Source organism: Dermochelys coriacea, chromosome 4, assembly GCF_009764565.3.
Source record: "Dermochelys coriacea isolate rDerCor1 chromosome 4, rDerCor1.pri.v4, whole genome shotgun sequence".
Classification (NCBI taxonomy): Eukaryota; Metazoa; Chordata; order Testudines; family Dermochelyidae; genus Dermochelys; species Dermochelys coriacea.
Window position 1 is genome coordinate 27958995 of NC_050071.1, and position 17613 is coordinate 27976607.

Here is a 17613-nt window from a genome sequence, read left to right on the forward strand (position 1 = left end):
GCTATACCAGAGGTGGGTACATTGCCGTAGCTGCCACCTGAATCCAGATGGCTTTGCCCTGTGTCCCTTCCAACTTTTCCCTTGAATTCTGTGTAAGCTGATCAAAAAGCTACACAACACACTATGATCAGTTTGATCATTTTAAGAAAAATGAAAGCCAAATCAGTAATTCCACTTTGGAATATGGGGCTATTAGATTTATTAAATTTTTTAATAACCATAGTAATAAACTATAGTTCCAGATTAATCTCTCTTGGAAGACACTACAATAGAAGCCACAGTAGAGACTGCCTTGTCACAAGTACAAATATTTGCTGTAAAGATGGAGGAAATAAAAGGACAAATCTAGTTGTCTAAAAGACAATTCACTGTACACATTTTATTTACAGTTTTGTACACTGTCTTAATATGAATGGGACTGCTTGTCTACTTGAGCCATTTTTAACCAAAGAATATAACCTAAGTAATACAAAGTGTTAAAATACAGCATAAGATACAAAAACAGACATACTATTTCTAGTAAGGAATGTAAATTATGGTGTTACATTTAAAAAAATCCACAATTATGTTTAGGAAATCACACAAACATAGATCACTGATTTGACTGAAATGCATAAATCTGTAGCAAAGCTTGATGTTACAAAAAACAAAAAGTTACCAAAGAATGCACAAAATTAATGTTTATTCCACCTTTGTCATATTCCCAGATCCTTCACCAATGTTACATGAGCAAAAACAACTGAAATCAGAGTATCACTAATGTTATCAATTAGGGAAACAAATAAATTAAGTCTAGCAGCCATCAGCATAGGTTACAGCAAAGAATGCTGTATTAAGAAAATTGCTAGAAAATTCTATGCACCATACTTTTTTTTCCAAACCAGCAAAATATGTTACTGCATACAATGCAAATATAAAACAGAAGTAAATTTTTCTGTAAGGTATAGAGATGCAGTTTCTTTTCTGAATATTGTGGATAAACAAATGTTTTTGTAATAGTAATGTCCTACTAAGCTATTACAGAGTGGGCCAGGAAAACGTTTATGGATTCTGGGGGTAATGTGTACTGAAATCCTTTGATTGAACAATGGTTACTTCAGCCAAAATAGAAAAAAAAAATTGAACACAGAAGTACAAGACAAAGGCGAATGAGACTTCTCACAAATCTTAGCAACATTTAGATGGAAATCAAATTTAAATGCAGTCCACTCTGCTTTTGAAGAGGCTTTGGTTCAGCTCCCAAATCTCGATTGCTTGACGCAGTCTCCTATGAAAGAATACGCAGAAGGTGTCTTCTTAAACAACAAACCTATTTTTAGTGGTGGAGCCGCTCTTAGTAGCTGTGTCTGCATGGGACTGGTAGCCAAGCACTATCTTTGGAGGAAGTCCTAATCTTTCCTTGTATACTCTCCTGAAGAAACAAAACAAAACAAAAAACACCAAGAGTTTTTAAGAAGGGGATAGTATGTCAAGTTATTTCCTTTCAGACCTGCTGACGTCTTAATGCACAATGACATTTCTATTTAGAAACAATTCTGCTTAGATATTTCTGTATTTATGTACACTTTAAGAAAATATTCTGTTTTTGTACAAAGTTCAACTGCTCCTTCTACTTCTATTTCTCACTTCAAGTCAAATCTAAAATCATATCATTTATTGCAGAGATGAGTTGTCTTAGCTAGTATAAGGAGGACTTGGAAAAATAAGCAGCAAGCCCAGATACATTTCAGAGATCAAAGATCCACCCCATCATGCTGATATACAGGCAAAAGTGTGTGTGTGTGTATAATAAATTAAACAAACAAACAATTTAAAGCAGGATGGGTTTTTGTTTTTTTTTTTTTTTTTAAAGTTCAAGATGTCCATGCAGCAGAATTTGTTACTGGTTGCAGAATGAGTAGAATATTTGATCTGATATAATCTGAAACTGATTAAAATATTGATCAGAATGGGATCAAAAGCTCAAGAAAGAAATTGTATCAACTTGTTCACTGCCACAGGAACTTTGTGTATTTTCCTTTGAACAGGTTTTCTAAACGCTACAATGTTATGGCAAAACTAGTCAATGAGCCCAATGACAACAGCTTTGGGGGCACAAGGGAAGACATTGATCCTAGAACTTTGGTTCAGTTCTAGTCAAGGGAGTTGACTACTACCTAAATACACTCCCCTAAATATTCCTTGACAGGAAGTACCCAATTCAAATACTAACTGCCTTTAACTTGTGAGCTCTGACCAGATCATAGAACAAAGTAATATAACTGCAGGATCTTATCAGAAACTATATGAAATTCTATTGGTACAGACTGCAACTTGAACTGATATTTAGAGTAAGTGATTAATGGAATCATAATTAGCCAATTTTATTCTGACTTCTTTACAATGAAGAATTAAATACATTTTCAGTGGCAACACCAGGGGCAGTATAATGATGTTACACTGTTACTGGATGGGCAATACTGGCAATATAAATGAGGTCACATAAAACCACTGGGGTACTTTGTGCCATCTTCACTGCTACCTTGAGGCTAGTTTTATATTTTGGTCATCTTAGACTTTAAAATTTAACTTAGGCACTGTCTATACTGGCAAGTTTCTGTGCAGTAAAAGCAGCTTTCTGCATTTAACTCCCGAGGTGTACATACTGCCAAGCCTCTTAGTGCACAGAAACTGTGGAGTTGCAGCACTGAAGAAAAGAAACATCCTGATGAGAGGCATACAACGCTGCGGTGCCAGTGTAGACACCCTGATTGATAACAGCGCTGCAATTAGCCTCCAGGAAGTGTCCCACAATGCTTGTTCTCACCCCTCTGGTCATCCGTTTGAACTCTACTGCCCTGCCCTGCCCTTAGGTGACCAGGCATCATCCCCACTCTGTAAATTCTTTGGGAATTTTGAAAGTCCCCTTCCTGTTTGCTCGGTGACACATGCAGTGGTCTCAGCGCATCTTTCCAGGTGACCATGCCTGCTCCACGCACCAGGCGATCCCCCGTTTGAAGCAATGCCGAGCTGCTGGACCTCCTCAGCATTTGAGGAGAGGAGGCTGTCCAGTCCCAGCTGCGCTCCAACCATAGGAAGCTTACCACCTACGGACAGATTTCATGATGCATGACAAAAAGGGGCCATGACCAGGACACATTGCAATGCAGAGTCAAAGTGAAGGAGCTGCGGAACGCCTACCACAAGGTGCAGGAGGCAAAGCACCGCTCCGGTGCTGCGCCCACGAGCTGCCGGTTCTACAACGAGCTGAACGCGATACTCGGCAGCAACCCCACTTCCACTGCGAAGATCACTGTGGATACTTTGACGGCTCACATGCCAGTTGAGAGTGGACCGAGCCAGGAGGAGGAAGTCTTGGACGAGAATATGGAGTGGGAGGGGGACCCAGAGGCAGAGGAAAACTCAGAAAGTTAGAGATGCATGCAGCCAGGAGCTCATTTCTACCCTGGAAGAGGCTTGCCAGTCACAGCTGTTGGAACTTGGTGAAGCACAAACAGAAGAGGAGGCGGCCCCTGGTAAGCAGATTTGATTTTGGGAATTGCTGAAGCAAGTTGTTGGGGGCAGGAGAGTTGCAAAAGCAGGCTTGTGTCTGTATGATGCACATACCACCAAGTGCCTAGTCCGAGCAGTGGAACAGGCTGGGAATCTGCCTCCGATCTCCAGGAAACACTCAGGCAGATACTGAGTAATCTGCCGCCACAGGTTCTTTAGCAGAGCTGCTTTGTTTCTTGCCCCATTAACAGTAACTTTCCTGCACCACACCGCCATCAAAGGGTGCGTGTGCGCGCGCGTGCATTCCTGCACACAAGCGAGCCGCATAAGGGCCAGGGCTGAAGTCGGAGTCTTGGAGAAGACCCTCCCTTGATTCCTTGCTCAGATATCTTCCATAATGAACACAGACTGTGGAAAATGTGGGGACAGGAATGATTATCAGGCTCCCCCTACAGTGCTGGCCCTCCCCAAGAGCCATGTGCCAATGTGTGTACTGATTTACCCTGCCCCTGCGGCTACTCACCATTTTGAAGGTCTTGCAGTTCACGTGTGCTTGCCCAGGATCAGCCAGTCAGTGATAGGTATGTGAATACTGGCTGTGTTTTAAATCACAGAATCAGTGGTCTCTGTGTTGCAAACAAGACTGCTTCTGTAAAATGCTACGTTTTGGCTTCACAGAGATGACCTTGGGAGCCCAGCCTCCCCCTTTGTTATCACCAGCTGAACAGCCGCACAGAATTAGAAAGCAGCCAGGAAGCACTAAGGAGCACTTTCTGCGTGATATTATGATACACTCCACAGCTGAAAAACAGGAATTGAAGGAGTGGCGGGACAGCGAGAAGAGGGACCGAAAGGAGAATGCGGCATGCCAGATAAAGCCACAGAATGGCTCTTAAATGTTATGGAGCACCAAGTGGATACGCTCCAGAGAATACTAGCACTGTAACCCGATTAGCTCTGTACCCGCCCTTCCCTGCAGCCACTGTTGCAAAACTCTTTCCCGTGTGCCTCCCAGACACCGGCAACACACTTATCAACCTCCTGGCTCAATCTATACCTGTGGCATTCCTCTCCTCCCTAGTCACAGTCCAGCACTGTGGACTCCCAGTACCCACTGCACTCAACACCTGTCCCTCTGCAGTTCGGCCCCGCTGCACTGTACTCCAAAGGAGAAGGTTTGATATGATCCCTGGACATACACAAATCTTTAACCATCCTGGGAGCCCACCTCCTCCTGGAACCTTCCTTCCCCCATCCCCCGCAGTGCTGATGCGTTTTGTGTTTGACTCTCCTCTGGTTGTTGTTTTTCAATAAAATTGTGTTGGTTTGAAAGCAAACAGCCCTGCAAAGCAACAGAAAATTATCTTAAACCTTCATATTACATTGTCTGCACCAATCACAATCAATCACCTCCTAGCATTACAAGCACTCCACTCCAAGCACAGCAACAAATATTAATGGCTTTTAGTTTCCAATTGCTGCCTCAAGGCATCCCTGATCCTTATGGCCCCGCGCTGTGCCCCTCTAATAGCCCTTGTCTCTGGCTGTTCAAATTCAGCCTCCAGGTGCTGAGCCTCAGCAGTGCAGCCCTGAGTGAAGCTTTCACCCTTCCCTTCACAAATATTATGGAACGTACAGCATGCAGCTATATGCATAGGAATATTGTCATCAGCCAGGTCCAGCTGCCCATATAGGCAGCACCAGCAGCCTTTAAATGGCCAAAAAGCACAAACAGTCATTCTGCACTTGCTCAGCCTGTTGTTGAACCACTCCTTGCTGCTGTCAAGGTGCCCTGTGTATGGCTTCATAAGCCACAGGATTAAGGGGTAGGCAGGATCTCCCAGGATCACAATGGCATTTTGACTTCCCCTACCATGATCTTCTGGTCCAGGAAGAAAGTCCCTGCTTGCAGCTTCCTGAACAGGCCAGTTTTCTAAAAGATGCATGCATCCTTTACCTTTCCGGACCAGCCTGCGTTCATGTCTATGAAACACCCAGGGTGATCCACAAGCGCCTGGAGAACCATTGAGAAATACCCCTTGCGATTAATGTACTTGGTGGCTAGATGGTCTGGTGCCAGAATTGGAATGCATGTGCCATCCATCTCCCTTCCACAGTTAGGGAAGCCCATTTGTGCAAAGCCATCCACAATGGCACGCACGTTGCCCAGAGTCACAGTCTTTTGGAGCAGCAGGCAATTAATGGCCCTGCACACTTCCATCAACACAAGTCCAATGGTCGACTTTCCCACTCCAACCTGGTTAGTGACCAATCGGTAGCAGTCTGGAGTAGCCAGCTTCCACAGTGCAACTGCCACATACTTCAACGACATGGCAGCTCCCATTCTCGCGTCCTTGCACCACAGGATTGGGGCAAGCTCACCAGACAGTCCCATAAATGTGGCTTTCCTCATCCAAAAGTTCTGCAGCCACTGCTCATCATCCCAGATGTGCATGATGATGTGATCCCACCACTCAGTGCTAGTTTCCCGAACCCAAAAGCAGCATTCCACTGTGGTCAGCACCTCCGTAAATGCCACAAACAATCTTGGTTTGTAGCTATTACGTATGGCTAGATCAACGTCGCACTCCTCTTACCTTCATAGTTTAAGGAATAACTCCACTGCCACTCGTGACATGTTGGTCAGAGCAAGCAGCATATTTGTCAGCAGTTTGGGATCCATTCCTGCAGCTTGAAAGAGGCAGGGCACACAGTACACAAACTGTTGAAAGATGGCACCAAATGTGGACAGAAGCACAGGGATTGCTGAGATGGGACAAGGCCCAGGATGCAGAACGACCCCCTCACCTTCCCACAACTCTTAGCGGCAGAAGAGGATGAGATGCTCTGTGGGATAGCTGCCCAGAGTGCACTGCTCTGAATACTGCTCCAAGTGCTGCAAGTGTGAACACCCTACTGCTGAGACAGCTGACAGTGTGAACACACAACAGGTTTCCCTTCAGCGCTCTCAGAGCAGCGGTGTAACTGTTGGTGCTGTAACTCTGCCAGTGTAGATATACCCTTAGTGTTGGTTAATACCATTCTGATGCATACTTGGGATGGTGTCCTGGAGTACCAAAATATCTGCACCAAAGTTCAGTAACTCACTCTGCTTATCACTGAAGACTTGCCCCCAACATTAGTGAAAGAGATGGCATAGTAATGAAGTGACTGCTACAAGGAAGGCAGATCTCACTGGACTTAATATAGTTAACTGTTCTGCTGGTCACAGAACAGGCAGCCAGAATGCAAAATTGAATAGAAGTCAACATGCAACCATGCATCACCATTTGTAGTTAGAAAAATCTAGCCAAGAAAAAGAATGCTTGTCCATCAAGGCAACAAACTTAGACAATGGAAATATTCAAGTAGCCTCAATTATTTTGACTTCAAAAGAGTCAGTTCTATTATTCTAAAATCATCACTCCATTTGAATTTTCTTGAATCCTCCAAAGAAAAAGAGTATCTAACCAGGCTGGGAAAAATATGCAATTTCCCTTTCTGAAAATATAGCAATTAGTTTTCTTTCAGAAGAGAAGACAATTTTAATCAAGTCTAGTTTGTTTGGTTTTTTTTTTTTAAGCTGACCAGTGATAAAAGACTTTGTACTTTAAATGTAAACTGCAAGAAGTTGTAAGAATTCCACCCACTTCACCAATATTTGCTAATAAGATGAGGCAACATTCAGCATATTACCTAAAAAGTCAACTCTTGAGCTCTAGGACATTTAATTCCTGCCATGACTTGAGCTCCCAGCCTGCTGTTATGTCCCTTGCCCAGAATGATGCAAGGTAGATGACATTACTGAAACACACAGCTGGTTTTCTCTTTTGAGGTTATATAAAAGGGTGAGGATGGGAAAGCAGCTCTAAAGTAATAGAAAAAAATATAGTTTTTCAGAGTGTGTTTTGTTTTTAAAAAACCACACACTCCCACCAGAGATCATCAGATATGTTTATACTTGTTTTATTGATAGTGACCCATAGACCCCTGCTTTAGGATAGGCTTACTCCATGTTCTGTGATGGCCAGGACATCATCAACCTAGTGGATGCTGGTGTACTGCAGTGGAGTTTGAGTTAGCTAGTTACAATGCCCCCACTCAGAAGAGCCAATGAAGCTTTCACCACCGATCTGCTTCCCATTTATTAATGTGTTTTATTTCCAAAAGGTACAAGGAGGGACACTCAAGTAGTTCAGACAACCTACTGTAGATCTAGCCGTGCAAGATTCATAGTTTAAGTACACGTGAAAATGTGTGCATAACTTACTTTGTACCGATTTTTTAAAAACTTGTTAAGACATTTATCAGTAGGCCATATCACAGAAGACTTCTTTTCCCCCCAAAATACATTTTCCAGACTGTATCCACTGATCTCAAAATGAAGATCAGCACTAGCATGATATCGCCACCTGAATTATCCAAATTTTAAAAAAGGTATTTAGTATTAAAAGAATACGATCATGTGCATCAAATCTAAGGCATGAATGAAGAGCAAATGAATAGCTAATGAATAGCAAACATCACTTACCCTATATGCGTAACAGCATCCCTGTTTTCACATTCAGTTGTCCATATTGCTATTTTATCGCCCTTAGCTCTAACATTAACAACAGCTCCACATACATCATCGCTGTAGTCATCAAAGGACTCTCCGATAAGGCACAGCAGCTATAAAATAAAGACTAACTATTAAAGGGAGGTAAACAATATGAAATAAAATTGTGTTTTATAGTGGAATCTTCCATTTTTATAAAGCACTTTTTTATTAGACATGATTGTATTTATTTTTTGGTGTACTGAAAACCTCTTACACATGGAGAGGAACCATTTTCATTCTGAATTATCTAAACATTAAATATCAATTGCTAAATGTATGCTAAAAGTAGAAGAAAAAAGGTTTATCTGCATAGCAGTGGAGTTCCCTCATTTCTTTTTAGGCGGGATGTTTTGTTTGAGGTTTTCCATCTATCTACAGGCTTCAGAGCTAAAACCTTTACAGTACAATCTCTCTTTTTTTTTTTTTTTTTTAAATGAGAGATTCTCTCCTCTGCCAAGACCTCCACCCATGCCACAGTCATGTCCTCCATCTCCTCCCAAATTTCCAGAACAGTTTCTCTGCATAGCCTGTCAGCATTTGGGATTATGATGGGAATTTCAAGAGGTTTCTGCTTCTTCTCTATACATCTTTTCAGGTATTTGGAGGATCCCTTTTGCTTCATGCAGCCCCACCAACTATACATCTTAGAAGTGTTCTGGCTGAGGATTCATGTGCAATTGCTAAGGAGATATGCAACATATATTCTTTCCCCAGGGGCTCAGTGCATCACCTTTGCTGTATGTTGCTCCTCGTGCATTGAAGCTGTGGATTAAGCTTGAATCCAAACTCCAAAGCACTGCAAACAGCTCACTGTGCCAACCCCATGTTGTGACTTTACCCTGAACCACGAGTGCACATGATGATGCTCTCTGTACACAATATTTACACAAATGCAGGTACTGCACAGGGATGTTTACTTGCTATCATTGACCAACGTGGAGACCCCTCGGAGGTGGAATGGAAAGGTTAAATCTCATGTCTTGGTGTAGGAAGAGGAAGCTGATAGTAAAGAATATAAAATCAGAAGCTAGGAATTGTAGAAAACTAATAAGGGAAGCAAAGGGACATAAGCAAAAAACAAAAACAAACAAACAAATCTATGACCAGCAGAGTTAAGGACAATAAAGAGTTTTCTTAAGTATACTAGGAACAAAGAATCCTGACAATGGTATTGGTCCGTTACTAGATGAAAATGGTAGAATTATCAATAATAATGTAGAAAAGGCACAAGTGTTTAATATTTCTGTTCTGTATTGGGGGGGGGACGACCAGATGAAATAACCTTATGATACAGTGATAATGCTTTCCACTAGTATCTCTGGAAGATGTTAAAACAGCAGCTACTAAAATTAGACATTTTTAAATCAGCAGGTCTGGATAATTTACATCCAAGAGTTTTAAAAGAGCTGTGTGAGGAGTTTGCTGGACCATTCATGTCAATTTTCTTGAAGTCTTGGAACACTGAGAAAATTCTAGAAGACCGGAAGAAAGCTAATGATGTACCCATATTTAAAAGGAGTAAACAGAACAACCTGGGTAATGAGGCATCTGGCAGTCTGACACTGTTCCCAGGCAAGACAGTGGAACAACTGATACAGGACTCAATTAATAAAGAAAAGGAGGGTGATAAAATTAGTGACAATCATCATGGGTTTATAGAAAACAGATCCCGTCAAAATAACTTTTTTTTTTTTTTGGGAGAAAATTACAGGTTTGGTTGATAAAGGTAATAGTGTTGATATAATATGCTTAGACTTCTTTGAGGCATTTGACTTGGTACTGGCACAACATTCTTATTAAAACTATACTGATATAAAATTAACATGGCACACATTAAATGGATTAAAAGCTGGCTAATTGATAGGTCTCAAAATGAAACTGTAAACAGGGAATCATCATCATCATCATCAAGGGAGTGTTTCTAGTGGAGCCCGCAAGGATCGCTTCTTGGCCTACCGTAACATTTTTATGGATGACCTGGAACAAAACAAAATCACCGAAAGTTTGTAAATAAAGATTGGGCAGGGAGGGATAAATAACTAAGAGGACAGGTCACTGAGTTAGACTGATCTGGATTGTTTGGTAAGCTGGGTTCAAGCAAACAATACACACTTTAATATTGCTAAATGTAAACGTGTACTCCTAGGAACAAAAAAGAAGGCCATACTTACAGCATGGAGGACTCTGTCTGAAACAGACACACTGAAAAAGATTTGGTGGTCATGGTGGATAATCAACTAAACATGAGCTCCCAGTGCAACACTATGGCCAAAAGGGCTGAAGCTATCCTTGGATGTTTAAACATGAGAATGTGAAGAAGGAGTAGAGAGGTTATTTTACCTCTGTATTTGGCACTGAAGCAACCACTGCTGAAATACTACGCTCAGTTCTGGTGTCCATAATTCAAAAAGGGCAATGAAAAATTGGAGCGAGAGATCAGAGAAGAGCCACAAGAATGATTAAAGGATTAGAATTAAAAGTATCAGGGTTGGTCATCTAGTCCAACCCCCTGCTCAAAGCAGGACCAATCCCCAATTTTTGCCCCAGATCCCTAAATGGCCTCCTCAAGGATTGAACTCAACCCTGGGTTTAGCAGGCCAATGCTCAAACCACTGAGCTATCCCTTTATAGTTACCTAAGCAAGGAGCTCAATATATTTAGCTTAACAAAAAGAAGATCAAGGGGTGACTTGGTTACAGGTTACAGGCTGTAAGTACATACATGGGGAACAAATATTTAATAATGGGCTCTTAATCTAGCACAGAAAGGTATAACATGACTCAATGGCTGGAAGTTGAAGCTAGCCAAGTTCAGACTGGAAATAAGGCATACATTTTTAACAGTGAGCATAATTAACTACTGAAACAATTTACCAACGTTCGTGGTGATTCTCCTTCACTGAGAATTTTAAAATCAAGACTGGATGTTTTTCAGAAAGGTAAGTTCTAGGAATTATTTTGGGGAAGTTCTATGGCCTGTATTATATTACAAAGTGGACCGGAGAAGTTCATCTGTGCAGATGAATACAGCCCATCAATGAAAGTTGGTTTGCTTCATTTGCATCTTAGCCATTATGTACTGATCATTATCTTTAATAAAAAAAATTTCAAAATCATTTTAAAGTTTTAGGCTTAAAAACCACTCTGTTCAAAGCAGTGAGAGAACTAAACCAAGTCTTAAAGATTAATGGGCAACTGCCAAGGAAATCTAACAGCCATAATGTGCTAGTAAATAAATCAAAACCCCTACATTTTATAGAAGCTACACACACTGCAAGGGCAACACATTATTTTCACTTGAGTAGCTGCTAAACTTTTAGGCTCATGCAACACAAAACATCCCAAGTGTTATTTAACCAACAGCATAGTCTTTCAGTATTAGGCCATAAAATGCTACCATGCTGCTTAAGCAACAAAAGCACAGATAAGCTGTGACAAGTATATTTATAGATGTTATTCCTATTAGACACTGAAAAAAATTAAACGACATTGTATCTCTTTCTTAAGTAAAATTATTTAGTTGTATTCCAAACTTGGCCAACTTAACAGAAGTGTGTGTAATATGTTGACACATCAAGAGGACAGAAGGAAAAGGAAAGGGTTCTGATTTTGTTTTGATTGAGCTAGTTATGAAAAATTATTGAAACGATGTGTGCCTGCACAATGACCCATCAACCTACCTGTGCTTAGGACATGTTCAATAAGTTACTAGCAACCGAATAGTTCACTTTCCGAACCTTTGTTTTTATGTTGAAACAGGAAAGTTAAATATTTTATATTTTCTGTTTATAAAATGTTTGAAAGCAATGTCATATTTCTTGGATTTTTCATAATGTTTAGGTAGCAGAGATGTAAACAAAGTATAGTTTAGGCTATCAGGATGGTGAGATTACATCGAGAAACAGTATACTACCTCCCTATAGTTTTTAAACTATAACTCTTGGGACTGGAAAGTTTCTCTCACGCGATATTTATTATGGCGTATGAGAAATAGCAATTAGCCTGAAGATACTCATCTTGTCACTCTGCAACTACATATGGTCTTTGGGACACATCACAAGGCTTTTGTGGTACCCATGGATCCGATAGATGTGACACCCCCTCCATCACCCCCCTTTGAGTTTCACTCAAAGCTGCATGCAAAATGGAGTATATGCACCAAAGCCACTTGGATCTCTTAGTGTCCTTCCAAGCAGTCAGAAGATGGAGAAATAAGAAGTGACAGCAACAGATTCTGGGGTGTGGTAAGGCTGCCTTGTGTCAGCAGCCATATCACACCCTAAAGCAGAGGTAGTCCATAGGCAGATCATGGGCCAAATCCAGACCGCCAAAAGCTTTTGAATGGACTGAACTTTTTATTTACTTATCGTTATTTTTGTATTATTTTCTCTGGAGTCTGGACTTTGATCAAGAAATCTGGACCTTAACAAAAAATAATTGATTACCCCACGCCCTAAAGCCAAAGCTGGTCACCAGATCCCAGTGTAGGACAGTCCAGCAGAAGAGCTGGTGTAACAATTCTTATGCAAACCCCTGCTTTGCTGCTGGTGCACAGCCAGGGGTCCTGCTCTGCTTCATCTGATGCCAAGCAGACATATCATCCCTTGAGCCAAGGCAATCAGCATAATTTAGCCTTTAGATTGCCCTAAATTATACTGGGCACTGGCCCCTCACCAAGTTGCATTGTGTTCTCCTCAGCTGTAGCAGAAGATATGGCATTATTGTATTTTCAATCACAAAATAATTCTGACATGCCAATTTGGTGTTGTATTAAGATTTACAGTTATATGATCGCTCGTGCAGTCTTGCAATATATTAACCACAATTTAATGCCAGGACATTCCATCAAGCATCTGACTCCACTCGATGCTGAAGAATCTATTCAGTTCTTAGAAGACAGTAAACTTTAGCCTTTTCCATGTGATACATTTTGTCAATATACATATGTTACCCTACGATTTTCTAGGAGTATTTGGCAGCTACAGCTTTTTGCATTTAAGGTTCTAAAATAGTCTACAAAAAATAGGAGAATCTGGAGAGAGGAAAATGGAATCTTTTGTGTAATGCACCAGACAACTGTACTATCCCAGCACCCTTTCTGAATGCATAATATTCAGTATCCACTACTTGAAATGAAAGAAGGCAAGCATAAAGGGATCTTATTAACAATGCTTATGTCAATTCCATTGTATGTCTGAACTATTAAGAATTTAAAACAAACAAAACAGATACGTTTGTTTGTTTAAGAGTAATGTTAGTGACAACATGCAAATAGTTAAAACTTCACCAGTAGCTGAAACATATGACAAATACTCTACTACATCATTAAGGTAAAAAGGCTAATCAGTTGTGTACAGAATTACCTCTATCACGGGCATTGAACAGACTACTACCAGTTGGCTTTTTAACAAACATTTGCAAGTCACCTTTAAACTAGGGCTGTCAATTAATTGCAGTTAACTCAAGCGATTAACTGTTAAACAATAGAATACCAATTGAATTTTATTAAATATTTTTGGATGTTTTTCTACATTTTCAAATTATATTGATTTCAATTACAACACAGTATACAAAGTTGACAGTGCTAATTTTATATTTTTTCTTTACAAATATTTGCACTATAAAAATGGCAAACAAAAGAAATAGTATTTTTCAGTTCACCTCATACAATAATGCAATCTCTATCGTCTAAGTGCAACTCATAAATGTAGGGTTTTTTGGTTACATAACTGCACTCAAAAACTAAACAATGTAAAACTTTACAACCTACAAGTCCATTCAGTCCGACCTCTTGTTCAGCCAATCGCTAAGACAAAACAAGTTGGAGATAAAAAGAATGGCCCTACTGCGTCAGACCAAAGGTCCCTCTAGCCCAGTATCCAGTCTTCCAACAGTGGCCAGCGTCAGGTGCCCCAGAGGGAATGAACAGAACGCGTAATTAGCATGTGATCCATCCCCTGTTGCTCATTCCCAGCTTCTGCCCACTTCTTATTTACAATGTCATCTGAAAGAGAGAACAGGTGTTCGCATGGCACTTTTGTAGCCAGCATTGCAAGGCATCTACGTGCCACTTATACTAAACATTCATATGCCCCTTTATGCTTCGGCCACCATTCCAGAGGACATGCTTCCATGCTGATGATGCTTGTTAAAAAAAAATAATGCGTTAATTAAATTTGTGACTGAATTCCTTGAGGGAGAATTGTATGTCTCCTGTTCTGTTTTACCCACATTATGCCATATATTTCATGTTATAGCAGTCTTGGATGATGACCCAGCACACGTTGTTCATTTTAAGAACACTTTCACTGCAGATTTGACAAAACACAAAGAAGATACCAATGTGAGATTTCTACAGATAGCTTCATCACTCGACTCCAGGTTTAAGAATCTGAAGTGCTTTCCAAAATCTGAGTGCGACGAGGTGTAGAGCATGCTTTCAGAAGAGCAATGCTCCAATGCAGAAACTACAGAACCCAAACCACCAAAAAAGAAAATCAACCTTCTGCTGGTTACATCCGACTCTGATGATGAAAATGAACATGCGGCGGTCTGCACTGCTCTGGATAGTTATTGAGCAGAACCCATTATCAGCATTGATGCATGTCCTCTGCAACGGTGGTTGAAGCATGAAGGGGCATATGAATCTTTAGTGCATCTGGCACATAAATACCTTGCAGTGCCAGTTACCATCGTACCATGCAAACGCCTGTTCTCACTGTTCAGGTGATATTGTGACCAAGAAGCAGGCAGCATCTTGGGGGAGGATAGCTCAGTGGTTTGAGCATTGGCCTGCTAAACTCAGGATTGTGAGTTCAATCCTTGAGGGGGCCATTTAGGGATCTGGGGCAGAAATTGGGGATTGGTCCTGCTTTGAGTAGGGGGTTGGACTAGATGACCTCCTGAGGTCCCTTCCAACCCTGATATTCTATGATTACCTCCTGCAAATGCACACAAACTTGTTTGTCTGAGCGACTGGCTGAACAAGAAGTTGGATTAGGTAGACTGGTAGGCCCTGAAGTTTTACGTTGTTTTATTTTTGAATGCAGGTTTTTTGTATGTAATTCTACATTTGTGAGTTCAACTTCATGATAAAGAGATTGCAGTACTCTTATTAGGTGAACTGAAAAATACAAATATTTGCACTGTAAAAAACAAAAGAAATAGTAATAAAAAATAAATAAAATGAGCACTGTACACTTGGTATTCTGTGTCATAGTTGAAATCAACATATTTGAAAATGTAGAAAATATCCAAAACTATTTAAATGGTATTATTGTTTAACAGTGCGATTAATCACACAATTTTTTAATCGTTTGACAGTCCTACTTTAAATGTAATATGTAGCCTAATATTTGAATGCTTATCTTACTTCAAATGACATGTTTGAGCATCATTAGTGTACCTCGTGTTTAACAACAATCTATTTTTGTACGGAAAAAAAAGTCATGAAAGATTTTAGTGCTGCAAAAGAGAAAACCCCTTTGTAGTTAGCTATTAAGCATAAGAATCTTAAGTTATAACATGCAATGTCATAGAGCTTACTGTCTCTAGCCAGAAGCGATCAAGATCATTTCGTCTCTGCTGTTTAGTTAGTGTAATTAGCCATCGTCCTCCTCGTTTATTTTTCTCATCTTCCCACATAGGTTCAATCCCATCCTACAAAATGTACAGTAAGACAGTAAATGGCAAAATGCCTCGTCTGTATTTTATTATACAACGTATAAGGGGAAGTAACATTTACATCGCAACACAACAGAATTTATCGTTTAAGAATAGTAATTTTTCTCCACAGAGTACCTTATTGTAGGGTTGGAACACTGAACACTAAGAGCAACATCAGTTTCATGGTAAATAGTAATGGAGAAATTTAGGAACTAAAAATGTAATATTTCTCTGACAGTTGAATTCTTATTTGTATGGCAAAGTCATGAATAAGTAACTCAAAGTCGGCTCTCAAATGCTCCTTGTAAACTGGTTCAAATACAGCCCAGGTGAGACATTTGTTTAGTGTTGTATGAAACTGGGCAACATAACCAGTAATTAAAATAAGGGGGGTTTATGCCTACCACTGCAATAAAACCTGTTGCACTGACTCTCCGATCCAGGTCAACCGACTACGGCTTGCAGGCGGGGGATGCCTGGCTCAGGCTGCAGAGCTAAAAATACCAGTGTATATGTTCCGGCTTGGGCTGGAGCCCAGACTGAAACCTGGCAAGGAAAGAGGGTACTTGGGCCAGCCCCCATCCCAAGGAGGAATATCCACACAGTTATTTTTAGCTCCTCAGAGTCAACTGACCCCAAGATCTTAGACTTAGTACCACAGCTTTTTCTTTTCACCAAGGACTCCCGAGTTATATTCTTCAGTTTGGCCACCAAGATTGTGTGATTTTGGCCAGGTTACTGAATCTTTGTGTTTCAGTTTACTCAGGTGCGAAGTGGGAAAGTTGCTTACTGTCAAAAGGTAACTTTGTCAAAGTGGCATCATGGCAGTCACTATTTACTGCCTCAATGAATTCCAGAGCAAAATATGCAGGGTTTACAAATATTTTTTTTTTAAAACTGCTATCCTTGCAAAAAAACAACAAACAAAAACAAAAAACCATCCCAAAACAAAACCAAAAATCCTCAAAAAACCCAAAAAGTCAAGCTACCATTTACAAGGCAAACTGTGTTTTCTGATTCGTGCATCGCCAGCAATGAAGGCTTTGCAATCGGAACTTATTTAACACTTGCTGCATTAGTCAGAAAAGAACCCAACTCCCACTCCCATAGTGCCGTCAGTGTTGGATATATAAAATAATATCTTTAATAGTAAGTTTTCAGAGAAGAGCTACAATTCAATATCTGTGCTTCACAGAACTTTGGATGAAAGCTGAAAGTGGAAAGGCAGTTAATGATGTCAGGTCACTTTCCCACATTTGGAACTCTTATTGGTAGCCAGAGAGATCAAACTACTTCATTGCCCTGAGTGGCAATTCCACTAGGTCAAAATTGACGGCCACTGGAAGGATCACATGGGAAAGCTTACAAAGCTGTTGCCAGTGATGCACCTGTTGCCAGCAAGCATTAAATCCTCTATAATACGGGCTTTGTTTGATAACTTTCATAAAAACACTACATTCACTTAAAATAATATGGGAGCACATGGGAGGTGCCGAGTAGTTTTATTATGTATAACAAACTAGTTAAACAGCCATGTCAACTGCTTTGTTGAATCCCAAAATCACATTATATAAAATAATGAATGGAAGATCTTTTCCACTATTAAAAACAACTTTGAAACTTGATATGATCAAGTACTTGAGCACATACCTTGTAAAATTCTTACAATGCAGGCACATACAAGATACAGGGTGATGAAAAACAATGCATCAGTAGGGTCATGGGCTTGAATTTTCAAAGCAACCAGGAATTCTGAGTGCCCAACTTGAGTCACCTTAGAAGAGCCTGATTTTCAGAGAGCAGGTGCTCAGCACTTTCTGAAAGTTAGGCCCCTTTAGCACATCTCCACCAGATGGG

At 40.4% G+C, this 17613-nt stretch overlaps 1 protein-coding gene across 3 annotated transcripts in view; it reads right to left on the minus strand.

Moving 5' to 3' along the window:
* Positions 1-349: 349 nt before the first annotated feature.
* The window catches only part of EIF4E (eukaryotic translation initiation factor 4E), a 43516-nt gene continuing 26252 nt past the window's right edge, over positions 350-17613 (minus strand). Inside the window, exons 5-7 of one of the 3 annotated variants that reach the window (XM_038398930.2) lie at positions 15637-15750; positions 8024-8163; positions 350-1411 (exon numbers count right to left, since the gene is read on the minus strand). In XM_038398930.2, coding sequence (XP_038254858.1) covers positions 1297-1411; positions 8024-8163; positions 15637-15750 — 369 coding nt within the window. In that variant the 3' untranslated portion in view covers positions 350-1296. Of the gene's footprint in view, positions 1412-7181; positions 7297-8023; positions 8164-15636; positions 15751-17613 lie in introns of those variants that run through there. The other 2 variants (XM_043513666.1, XM_043513667.1) reach the window with 2 other exon arrangements.